Source organism: Saccopteryx leptura, chromosome X (genome assembly GCF_036850995.1).
Source record: "Saccopteryx leptura isolate mSacLep1 chromosome X, mSacLep1_pri_phased_curated, whole genome shotgun sequence".
Lineage (NCBI taxonomy): Eukaryota > Metazoa > Chordata > Mammalia > Chiroptera > Emballonuridae > Saccopteryx > Saccopteryx leptura.
The window spans coordinates 125,454,838-125,468,302 of NC_089516.1; the positions used below are offsets into that span (position 1 = coordinate 125,454,838).

Below are 13,465 nucleotides of genomic sequence, written 5' to 3' on the forward strand. Positions count from 1 at the left end.
ATGGAACATACCAAAGTCACTGACTACACATAGGTAAAGAGTTTTTAAGAGCATATATATAGTTTGAGCAATGTTTTAAAATAAAAAAAACAACTTTAGTATAAAATCCTGTGTCAGGATCCTTCTAAAATTTCATATTTAAAGGAATTTGATGATAAGGAATCTCTTTGTGAAGCAAATAAACACCTTTTTATTTTATCTGAGTTTGCTTACTTAGGCCTACCTTTAGGTCCGTTAAGAAGCTCTAAGGAAAGTGTGTTTACTGTCCGTTGCAGTTACATGTCACACTATAAAAACAAAGGCTCTTCTTTCCCTTGACTCATTTCTGTGGGATTTAAAAATCCTGTGAAGTCATCACCTGTTTAGGCGCTGTGATTTTTCAATGGTGACTGATAAATAAAGAAGCATAAAAGCTACGAAGAGTAGTGTCAAGAATGCTGGGATTTATTTTTCTTGGGTAAATGTAGAAAGCCTCTGTTAGCATTTGCTGAGATTTAGGTGTATGCCACCAAGGAAGGCAATGGGCTGTACTATCTTTCTTAATGGATAGTACTTGTTCTTGAATTAACAGCTCAAAGCACTTTGTTGTCTGGGCCTGATTTTCTAATCACACTGAAATACAGCGATGTGGGCACAGCAATGAAAACTCCATAGGAGAGCAAATTCAAAGTGCTAAACTATTAATCAAGTAATGTGCTAAGCTCTTGGAAACACCCCTACCACCACTCTGGATGGAAAAGAAAACTTCCATGTAAAAAGATTTAAGATAACTGGGAGTATAAAGAACTCTAATCTCTGGTAATGGAAAAGGAGGAGCTTCTAGCAATTCTAATTACAACTAAGCACCCACTCTGGGGTGCTGTGTTGAGGCAATCAGCATTAAGATCAGAGTCACTGCTGATATTTGAGGCAGAGAGCAAGACAGAGGACCTATAAACCACTTGCTTCTTGCTTTTCAAAAGAGCACCACAGATCACTCAACTGGCTGGCCGGAAATTACATACTGCAAAACTGTGAGTTGATTTTATTAGACAGCCCAAGATTGAAGGCCTCCTAGAGACAATCATCAGAGGTCAGATATATCTTAATGTAATCCCAACTGGGGGGAAATAATCAGATGGAATGCAAATCTTTATTAATTCTCAATTTACCTACTTCCTCAAATTTTTCTTAACCCATTCTTAGGAACCAAAAGGAATGAAGGAGGCTTGTTTTGAGATAGTAAAATGAAAAAGAAATATTGTTCTCTGGCTCCTGGTTACTTTCTCACATTCTTGGACACAGATAGAAGATGTTATTCCACCATTTATTCCACATGTATTGCTATTTCACAGTAGACTCAAAATGCAACCTATCCAAAAAGAAGGTCTATCAGCTGGAGTAAAATTTATTGGCAAAATTGAATTTTCTGGAGAGATGATGATGCCTCTTATACTACCAAGTGACAACTACTAATTGAGAATGTGGTAAATCTCTGATAGCCACCCAGGGGGTGGGTAACTGTTCCAGAAAGCTTTATTTTGCAATATATTTGACTCCTGGGAGTCAGGAGATGTTGCTTCTATGAGAGCGGGGTGCTTACTCACCATTCATCTTTAGAAGACTGGTGCACAGTCAGCTCCAGTATAGTTTGATTGATTGCATTTTAAGACCAGAACTGATTTTACTTAGTGTAGATTAGAGGAGTTAAATTACTTACCCAAGATCTCATGGCTATTTAGTGGTGGATATCTGGGATATGAAAGCAGGAGTGTGTCGCTTCAGGACTTGGACACTTAACCATTATATCATTCTGTCTGCTCCACTGAAAGCACAAAGCTCTATGTACAACCTACCAATTTCCCCTTGCTTTTCATAATACATTTTGAGGGGCTTTTGCCTGAGTGAATAATGATTGTGGTAGCTACACTTTTAATGTCCAGAATCACGTTTTTAGATCTGAATAAAACCTTGGAGGTCTTTAGGTTAATCTAATTCACTATCCTCACTTCATAGACAAGTAAACTTAGAATGAGGGAGGTTATGTGACTAAGCTAAGATTTGGTGACAGAGCTGGGAGCAGAATACAATTCTCTTGACTTTTAACCTGGTAGTTTGTCAACTATTATATAGTAACATTTTTTGTACATTTGATGTATATATACCTAGAAAAGTCTGTTTGTCAGTTGGTTATATGTATCTGAAGCTCAGAAGAGAAATATGGACTGAACATATCAATTTGGAGATGGTAAGCCTGTGGGGTAATTACTCCAAGCTCTCTTGGTTTCTTTCTAGACCTCTGACCTCTCCTTTTTATCCATCCATCCATCTATACATCTAACCATCAATTACTCTAGAAATATTTATTGAATACTTACTATATCAGACACTTTTCTAACTGCTAACGATATGCCAGTGAAAAAGAAAACAGACAAAAATCCTTATCTTGGTGGGGTTTACACTCTATAAATTCTATAGTTTGTTAAAAGATACTAAATGTTATATAAAAATAGAGAGGGTAAGTAAGTAGAATTGGGAGTATGGGAGGGAGGGCTGTACTTTTAAATACGTACATTGTCAGGGTCACTGATAGACATTTGAACAAATATTTGAAGGAAGTGAATGAGTTAGCCATGCAGCTATTTAGAGGAAGAGCATTCCAGGTAGAAGGAAGAGCTAGTTCAATGGCCCTGTAACAGAAGATCGCCTGGTGTGTTCATAGAATACCATGGGGGTCTATTATATAATAGCACTGCAATTGAGTGCTGGCCAGGAGAGTAGTAGGATACCAAGTCAGAGAGACAATATAGGAGAGGGAAGAAAGATCATAAAGGGCCTTCTAATGCATTAAATCAGTGGTTCTCAACCTGTGGGTCGCGACCCTGGCAGAGGTTGAACGACCAAAACACAGGGGTCGCCTAAAGCCATCGGAAATACATATTTTATTTAAAAATGTATTGTATAATAAACAGGTTGAGAACCACTGCATTAAATGAACATTGGTCTTTATTGTAAGTAAAATAGGGAGCCAATAAAGAGTTTTGAGTAGAGAAGTGACATGATCTGATTTAGGCTTTAGAAAGGACAACTCTGCATGCTCTCTTCAGAATAGACTGTAAGGGGCAAGGGTGAAAGGGAAAAATAAAACATTTAGGAGGCTATTTTAATAGTTCAGAAAATGTATAATTGTGAATATAAAGTGGGTCAGAGTAGTGGTAATCATGAGAGTAGTTAGAATTCTAGATATCTATATTTGAAGGGAGACCTGATAGAGTTTTCTAACAGATTAAATGTGAGGGAAAGAAAGTAGGTAAGGATGACCCTTAAGTTTTGACCTAAGCAACTGAAAGAATGTCACTTCCAGTATCTGAGATGAAGAATACCAGTGGAAAAGGTTTGGGGGCAAAGATTAGGAATTCTGTTTTGAACATATTAAGCTGAGATATCTATTTTGCATCTAAGTGGAGATAATAAGTAGGGATTGAATATAAATTTGGGGTTCTGAGACAAGGTCTGAGCTAAACATTTAATTTAGGGTCATTGGCATATAAATAGTTTTGCAGCCATGAAATTGGATGAGATCATCAAAGGTATGAGTGTAGTTAGAGAACAGGTACAAGAACTTGGTCATGGGGGTCTCCAATGACAAGAAATCAGGAAGAACAGAAGGTTATAAGCAAAGGATACTGAGAAGGACAAAGCAGTGTGGTGGGAGGAAAACCAGTCGTTTTCCTGGAAACTAAGAGAAGGAAGTATAACAAGTAAGAAGTAATCAAGTGTATCATATATGGCTATTAGGTCAACTAGAAAGAGAATTGAGAATCAACCACTGGTTTTAGTATTGTGAGGTCACTAGTGTCCTTAAACAAGGGACATTTTGATAGAGCGGCTGGGCAAAAGCATATATAAAGAAGATTTGAGAGGAGAATAATTGGAAAGATTAAATCTTTTGAGGACTTTTGCTGCTAAGAGGTATATAAAAATGCAAACTACTCTTCTCCTTTAAATTTTGAAATGTTGGAATTCTTCTGGGTGCTCTGATTGGTTGTCTTCCGTTCTTTTTTTTAAAAAATTTTTTATTTTATTTATTCATTTTTAGAGAGGAGAGAGAGAGAGACAGAGAGGGATAGAGAGGAGAGACAGAGAAAGAGAGAGAGAAGGGGGAGGAGCTGGAAGCATCAACTCCCATAGGTGCCTTGACCAGGCAAGCCCAGGGCTTCGATCCGGCGACCTCAGCATTTCCAGGTCAACGCTTTATCCACTGCGCCACCACAGGTCAGGCCCCTCCCTTCTTGGTCTATATAATATCTCTGGTGGTCTCATTCATTCTGACACCTTCAAATAACCTAATGTTTCAAGAAGAATGAAGGGGTCAGTAGTACTAAATATAGCAGAGAGATAAAGGAGTTTAAGGACTAAAATGTATCCATTGGATTTAGCACTCAATATTCAAATGGAAATGCATTAGAGTGATGAATGATTAACTACTATTTTGTTTTCAGTACCTTCCACATGGAAGCATTCCAGGAAAGAGTAGACTTGGAGTTGTGCTAGAGATGAGTGTGAGATCAGGAAACTGTTGAACTTAACTAAAGGATGGGTAAATGGCAAGCAGAAACGATGGATTGAAGAGTCACATGAAGCAGATCAGTGAAAGGCATTTGGAGTTGAGTTGGACTCTTGAGTTTATGGTTACCGAAAGCCCCAGGACTTTTAAGGTTCTGCATATGTCACAAGCACCTAGACAAAGCATCAGGTGGGAGAGAGGGAAATAAATTGATGCTAAGGATAATTTCTAATGAAGCAACAAGAAAGAAGCAGATTAGATGGGTTCATAAAGAGCCCCCAAATCATATGACCTTATTGCTGAGAGGCCACTGAGTGCAAGAGAGTATATCAGAGACAGGCAGGAGTAAGTACTGGGGTTTATAATCAAAGCCTTCTCAGACAGGGTTGGTGGGCTCTGGGGAAGATAAGGGATTCGGTCATACCAAGTTTCGGCTTTTTCTGTCTCATCTGCTCTTCCCATCTCACCTTGACAAAGTTTTGGGTCTATTAACAAGAATGGCACTTTTACCATGATTTTAGCAGAGAACTAAAGGAGGCTTCTGCATTAGTGCTTTCCCCACTCAATTAAACTGAGTGTCCCTTTAAACAAAATTCAAGTTCTAAAAAGGCAATAGAATGTCAGTTTACTTTAAGCTGTGTCAGGAGTGTTATTTTTTTAATTCAATTCCAAAGCCAGGTTCCTTCCCAGAAGCCACCACTTTACTGGTACTAATTGCCCTGTCAGCATTCTTAAAACAAAGCTGGAGAACTAAAGGATTGAGTGGTAAAGGTAAAATACTTCTCTTTCACTCTGTGGCCCTTCCAATTCAGAGCTGAGAAGGCATGGGTACAGGTGGGAAAAATAAATGCATTTGAAAAATGTCTGTTTCCTTTAATAGAGACTACCAAAAGTTAGAGACTCTTTAAGCCATACATTCATTTAAAGACTGCTCAACAATGAGGTCTATGTGTTATACATACGGTATCTTGACTACTCTTGAAATTTAGGAACTAAACATACTGCAAAGTCATCTCTAGCACCCAACACAGACATTATAGGTTATGAGCCATCCTGCTAGATTAGATTTAATTAAAACTATGAAAGCCTACTGTAGGCTGATAATGTGATAAATAAATGATTAAACCAGCAGGATTCTACCTTTATATATGCAGGAGGTTTTAATACTGCAATGTCTAAATTCATGGCTTTTTGAGTGACAAATGCTAGTATCAGGGATGTACAGCTTTCTTTATTCTAAAAGCAACACAGAAGAAGAAAGGGAGAAAAGTCCATTGCCCATTTGTAGGGACAGGGGCATTAAGGGTAAGAGACAAAGGTACAACAATGCCACTCATTCACCAGGGCAATAAATACAAATCTAGAAATGGCCACACGAGTTGGCAGATAAGGCCTACTAGAAACATCTTATTCTCCATTCCCTAATTCTCTGGTACATGCTAATTCTTCTCCTAATTTGGTCCTCTGAGATGTTGGATTCCTAGATTTTTTATTGGTCTGGAGGGAAGTCCCTGATGACAAACAAGTTCAAAGATTGGAACAAGGTATTAAGGATATTTTTCACAAGCAAAAGAGGCCAAGATGATTTGTTCAACCAACCCTGATTAATTCTAAAATCCTCTCAGTTACGAGCAGATTGTACTAAATAGAATCTGGGTCCCTGCAAGGGCCTGATTCTACGATTAATTGATTCTTGTGTAAGGTAGAAGATGAAATCGTGGTCTGAAGTCATATGTCAAAGGTTCATGTTTATTGTGTTAGGTAAGTTCATTTGATCTATGGCCTGGACCCTTGAGTGTTTCCCTTAACAAAGAGTTTTAATCTCTTAGCATGGTAGAGCTAGGTCCCTTAAGTAGGCTACCCAGTACCACTAGAACTATGGAAAAAGCTTTAATGAGGCTTCAGTTGTGTGAAGATATAGCTTTTGATAATTTAAAATAAATAAAACCCCAAATGGATCTAGGAGAAAAGGTCAAGTCAATTATTATTGCTGCTGCATTTAAACTGAAAAATGGACACTGAATCTTGACAGATGTTTTTATGAGTCTAAGGAGAAACTTATTAATTACTGACAATATAGATGCCTAGATCCCTTATACATGAACTGTAATGACTAAATAACTGCAAGTAGTTTGAGCCTCAATATTCCTCTTTGCCCTCATGGAAGGTTCAACCTAGCCTCACTACCTACTGTAGCCCACCAATTGAATAGTGGTAGTTTGAGTGATATATGAATAGCTAGTAGCACTGGAGGACTTTTGGCACCAAAGTTATATTCTTATGGGCCTCAGGTAGGCTCACTTTCTGCTATCATCAGAATGTAAGCCAGTTCTGAAAAGGAGAGACTGCAAATGACAGCATTGAATATTTTGTGTTTGGAGCTTCCTTCTGCACAAACACACTTGAATTCCTTACTAGATGGCATTAAAAATATGTTTTATCATTTGTAAGGCAACCAGCACACAGATTTCTTTCTACTGGTATGAGCATAAAATTCAGCCTTGCTTAGTAAGAGAAAATTTTCCTTTCTTCTGTTTTCTAAGGGAAGTTTTTGTACACACATCTATGAAGTCCTTGGGTATTCTTTTCAAAAAAGAAGCAAGTGTTCTTAGCCAAAAAAACATTGTGACTTGTGTGGAGAAAAAGCAGAATATTACTTGGATTTGGAGGGAATAGTGTGCAGCTTTTACAGTGTATGATCTCTTTTACTACTGGCATATCTGGTGGAATTGGAGGAGGTACAATTCCCAAGCCAGGCATCATCGGAGTTATTGGTGGAATCCCAGTCATCATTCCAAGAGCAGGATCAAAGTCTAAAAAAAAAGGAGAGGACAATCAATGACACCAGGTCAAGTCAAATGGAGGCCGGATGTTCCCCTATATGCTTCCACACCAAAGTTCTCTCTAATACAGAGGCAGAATATTTAAGAAAACGTTATTAGCATGACCAAGTCTTAAATATTGTATTATACTCACACATTTTTCCTTTTGGGATGGAGCTTTTTTATTATGTTTGACTACTGTCTATTGTTCTCTACATCTCATTTTGACATCCAGGCCTTTCATAATGTTATTGTGCCTTTCTACTGGTCTTACCTTCCACTGGTTTCCAATACATATCTTCTGCTCCATTTAGACAAGGCTTCTTGCTGTCCCTTGTAACACTTCTTGTTTTTTTATTTTTATTTATTTTTTTTGCAGTATAGCATGGTGTTAAGAGCATAGTTTGGGTGATCAGGCTGACCTGGGTCCTAGTTTAACCATGTTCTTAACAGAATGAATCTTTTGAACCCCCATTTCCTCATTTATAAAACAGGGTTAATTCCATGTACCTTATAGGGAGCTGTGAGGAATAAACAAAATGAAGACTGTAATGTGCTTAGCATAATGCATAGCACAAAATGCTCAAAAAAGAACTATTTTCTGTGTCTTTATTCATGTTGTTTTCTCTGTGTGGAATCATTTGAGCCTCCCCAAATTCTCCCCATGACCACAGGCCTGGCTGACAACCCAACCTCCCTGAAGAACCCTTTCCAGATTAATCTGGTTTATTCTTAACTCTATGTCTAAAAAGTATTTGTTCTACACATGTTGCTACTAAATTTTATTTTATTTTACATTATCCTTTGTTTCCTTCAGGGATGCTTCTAGGATATATGGAGGCCCCCAAACAAATATTTTTTGCGGGGTTTGTCTATATAGGTACACAATTTGATTCACTCCAAATCAACATCAATACTATTCTGTTGGCACAATCTCATGCAATAACATGAAATAATGACCATACCTGAGAGCTGAAGTGATTTACTTGCCAGGCTACTACTCTCCTGGAAGCACGACTCTGGGAGCACCCCATTGGCGTGAGTTCTGAGGTTCCTTGGGGGCAACTAGTTGACTCCACATGTGAGGTGGAAGATTGGAGAATATTCCCAAATTAAGAAATGAGTACTGGTTTCCACATAGGTTGTGAGATTGGGGCTCCTTGCTTAGATGACACTGCAAGCCCTGGTCAGTTCTACACAAATGTGATTCTTGTGATCAAAAACCACACAGGACCTGCTCTGGACTTGGGGCACCTACCCTGATTGCACTATGTGCCTGGCCAGTGCTCAGTACTGAAGGGGATTTATAAAATATCAAGATAGGCATTTCAAAGAATGAGGTCGCCCATGGTGTGGGCCCAGAGCAGTGGCCCCACCTGTTGGGGCCTAAAGGTGGTACTGACTTCACTGTTTCTATATTGTCTCTATATCCAAATGCAAGTTCTTTGAGAAAAGGGCAGACATTCTACTTCTTTATTTTCCCACTTGTCACCCCTGCCTTCTACTATAGAATGTACAGTGAACTGCAAACAAAGTATGACAGAAGGAGTTCTAATAGTGAAGGGGCAGTTGCATTAGCAGTAGCAGGTCCTATGCCTGAAAACTTTACTTTGCTCAACACAATGGTGTGAGGGGCAATGCCTGTAAGCATGTCCGCAAGGTGGCTCTGAATCCCCTGGGTGGCTCTCTAAGATGTTGAAGGAAGCGTAGATTTAAGCAGTGAGAAGAATTGGTGGTTCCTAAAAAAGCAGAATTTCTTCCAAAAAAAAAAAAAAAAAAAAAGCGGAATTTCAGGTACAACAGGCATGGTGGGAAGGAGTCTTATGACTAGGCAGATAGGCAGTGACTGACAAATGAGCACCCCCTATTATAAGCCAGCCCAAAAGACTTAGGGCATTCCCCATCCTCTTGTATTCCAGTCATGTCAAGACTCTAACATATATGGAAAGAAAATTTTTTTTCCAAGAGGAAAATTTATTTTCCTGAAGAAAAAAATATTTTGAGCCCTTATAGTCACCTCACCCAACATGTACGTGTATACACTCTCCTTCCTTCCCTCCCTGTGACTCTCTCATCCGTACTCTCCTCTACACACTAGTTATGAGAACTTGAGGAAGATTTCTTTTTAAAAAATTTCAGTTTAATGAGTTTTAGAAAGAAAGATGGAGGGAGAGAGAAAGAGAAACACTGATTTGTTGTTCCACTTATTTATGTATTCATGGGTTGATTCTTTTATGTACCCTGATTGGGGATCAAACCCACAACTTTGGCTTATTGGGATGATGTTCTAACCAACTGAGCTAACCATCCAGGGCTGAGGAAGCTTTCTTAATATCTGTGTGTCTTCATTTTCTTTTTGGTAAAAGTGGGGATAAATAATGACATTGATTTCAAAGTATTAAAGGACAGAACAGATAAATACACTGGTGGGATAAGAGGTAGTCCTGTTAGGTAACTCTCCTTTTTTTCATTCAAAACATGCATACGCACACTAATAAATTCACTTATTAAGGCATTCATTTCCACATTCCTCAAACATTTGTGATAGCCTTCTCCATGTCAGGCTCTAGGTAGATGGAGACAAGGGTCCAGATCTTCCTTTCCATTTTGGGAGAACTTAAGGTCCCTGATAATCTGTTCCTGTGCTGTAGAATAAGAGTACTGTGGTTAAGCATGCCATTTATGTTTTGGAAAAATTTTATTCCTTATGTATAACACCTTAGAAAAATTGTTAACATTACTTCACCCATTTACAAACCTAATTTTCAGTAGAAAATATTTTATTAGATTGTATGCTAACTAAACATGCCATCTATTTTTTCCTTCCTACTGAAATGTTTGCTTTCTTTTATTGTTCTGCCTGCTTCCTCATTGTTATTCATATAGCTCTGTCACTCACAACTTTACCTTACCACAGATTACAGAAACACCAGTTCATTAAACCAGTCCTGCCACTTTGAGAAAGAAATGCCTGTTTCCATGTACTGTCTACTAATAAATGGAGACAAACAAAAACAAATACACAGGATAAATATAACTCCTGATTAATGAACTCACCACTTTGCTGTTTGGTATGATTACATTAATATTTTATGAAATTCATTTAAAAGCAAATATATTCATGACACATGGCTAAAGCCAGAGTAGATAAACTCCTTTTCTACTTTGAGTTCAATATGCCAAGAGTTCCAAAGGCTATACTGCCCCACAGGGCTTGCTAGAGGGCAAGCTGTACATGCTATTTCAAAAGTTCCTATCACATTATTTCTCCCCTTATTTTTTTAAATTTTCAACCATTAAACAGCAAAAGAGACATGAATTTCCCAACTAAGAAAATGCCAACTAAGAAAAGCCATGTAAGGTTTGGGTTCAGGGCGCCTTTAAGTTTACACCTCTTTAAAACTAAAATTCAGTTAATTGGCTTGCTATTCTCTCACTTAATGGCTTCCTGGCCTTCACTTTGAAATGTAGCAAAAAGTTTATCTTTGGAGAAATGTCAGGGAAAACTTACATTGGAAAAGGACCTGACAATTAGGGGAGCTTCAATCATAATAGTTGTTTGTAAAAGCCTAGCCACAGGAACAGAGATACTGCAAACCTGTGGGATGAGGGGAGGACTGGCTTACTTGAAGCCTCTGGCCCCAGAACTTTTGAACTAGCCCAGGACTCCATCAGACAGTTGACCTGGGAGATACACAGTCTGGAGAAACTGTGCTGCCACTCCAATCCACATACGAAAAAATATTACTTTGTACCTATGGAGGCAGTGATGTCAGCCACTTTTTCCAAGACCCCTGACTAACTTATAAAAACCCTGTTCTAACCCTCCATGATAAAAACATAGCTTTGGTCTGTCTTGATATGCTTGCACCCAGGCGTATTAAATAAATTTTTCTTTTGGAACACACCAGCCTTGTGTTTTCGGTTTGGTTCTCCCCAGTTTCCACCCATAGAACCAGGTAGGAGTTTAGCCTGTTAGCTATCTCATATGGCAGGGGTCGGGAACATATGGCTCGCAAGCTAGATGTGGCTTTTTTGATGGCTGCATCTGGCTTGCAGACAAATCTTTAATAAAAAAATAATAACGTTAAAAATATAAAACAGTCTCATGTATTACAATCTACTCATTTCCTACCGCCTATGTTCATGGTTGCGGGTGGCTGGAGCCAATCACAGCTGTCCTCCGGGACAACACCAAATTTTTATTGGGTAATGCCTAACATACACGGGTCGTTGTATGGCTCTCACGGAATGACATTTTAAAATATGTAGCGTTCGCCCTGGCCGGTTGGCTCAGAGGTAGAGCGTCGGCCTAGCGTGCGGAGGACCCGGGTTCGATTCCTGGCCAGGGCACACAGGAGAAGCACCCATTTGCTTCTCCACCCCTCCGTCGTGCTTTCCTCTATGTCTCTCTCTTCCCCTCCCGCAGCCAAGGCTCCATTGGAGCAAAAATGGCCCGGGCGCTGGGGATGGCTCTGTGGCCTCTGCCTCAGGCGCTAGAGTGGCTCTGGTCGCAACATGGTGACGCCCAGGATGGGCAGAGCATCGCCCCCTGGTGGGCAGAGCGTGGCCCGTGGTGGGCGTGCCTGGTGGATCCCGGTCGGGCGCATGTGGGAGTCTGTCTGACTGTCTCTCCCCATTTCCAGCTTCAGAAAAATGAAAAAAAAAAATTTGTAGCGTTCATGGCTCTATCAGCGAAAAAGGTTCCTGACCCCTGTGATATGGGATAAGGTAGTCTGCTGCAGTTCTCTCCAGGTCTGATGTAGTCGGGGGTTTATACCGATGTGCCAGTTGCTAAGAGAAGCTGAAAGGAGGCTTTCCCCCTTCCCCATAGCCACCTTCCATTCAGGTACAAGGGGCTTAGCCTGTCAGTTCTCCAGTATGGGATAAGGGATTCTGCTGCAGTTCTCTCCAGGTCTGACCTAGTTGGGGGTTTATACCGACCTGCCAGTTGCCAAGGGAGACTGTGGACTGGCCACCCCAGCTTCAATCTTTACCTTTCATGTACAAGTATTGTAGAACCTAAAAAATTAAAGAAGTCCAACAATTTCAAACACCTTTTTTTTTTGGAATAGAACACCAGAGAAATTTTCTCCCTTTACCTGGCTTGGGGAGTACTGCCAACGGCACTTAGTACTACTACTTATATTAGGAACTGAATCTTCTGAAGGAGATTTGGAATCACTTTATAGTGTTGTGGAAAAGCACAAGAGTTATTCCTCCAAACTCTTTTTCACAATAAATACCCTGTTTTATTTTGCTTTTACCATTTCTTCTAGCACAACCTTTCCCTACTGCTTTCTTGAATCTTGGCACAGCCATTGGTGAGAGTTATAATATGGTTTATATTCCTCTTCTGAATTGTGCACTTCCCCAAATCCCAGTTTGCTGGAAATGCTGCAAATCCTGAGCATTAGTTGGGCCAGCTCGCTCTTCAGAGTTAAAATCATGTAATGTTTCAGTATAGCCTTACGCCCTCCTGCTGCCTAGCAACTTGCACTTACTAAACCTAGAATAGTTACCTGGCAATATTATCATCCTCCATTCTCTGTACACATCTGAACTAGGGAATTACAATGGTGGCAAATGCCATCTCTATGTTGCAGTTTAGTTATCTATTTGTCCATCCACTCAATATTTTGATGCCAAGCCCTTAACCAGGTATTGGTTTTGGAGGAATGAGTAAGACAAAATGTTTGACCTCAAAGTTTAGTCTGGAAATAGTCAAGCAAGCAGTTAAAATGTTGTATCATCAATAATTATCATCAGTATAATTGTTTATTTGTTATATATTTTATTATATAATATAATTGTTTATTGGGTACTTCCAATGTGCTAGGCATTGTGCTAAGCATATTATATAATTTCTTCCCAAAAGATCTGTGAGCTAGGTATTATTATTATTCATTTTATAAATAAAAAAAGTGGGACTCAGTGGGATTTAGTTACTTGCCCAAGGATACACAGCTAGTAAGAGGCAGACCTAAATTCAAATTTAGGTTACTTTAACTCTAATACTCTTTTTTTTGTGACAGAGACAGAGAGTCAGAGAAAGGGTCAGATAGGGACAGACAGGAAGGGAGAGAGATGAGAAGCA

At 39.3% G+C, this 13,465-nt stretch overlaps 1 protein-coding gene across 8 annotated transcripts in view; it reads right to left on the bottom strand.

Annotated features, from left to right (window-relative positions):
* The window catches only part of ENOX2 (ecto-NOX disulfide-thiol exchanger 2), a 384,366-nt gene that overhangs the window by 75,180 nt on the left and 295,721 nt on the right, over window positions 1–13,465 (bottom strand). For all 8 annotated transcript variants that reach the window (XM_066356618.1, XM_066356617.1, XM_066356616.1 and 5 more), the window contains one exon: window positions 7,204–7,359. In XM_066356618.1, coding sequence (XP_066212715.1) covers window positions 7,204–7,359 — 156 coding nt within the window. The remainder of the gene's footprint in view (window positions 1–7,203; window positions 7,360–13,465) is intronic.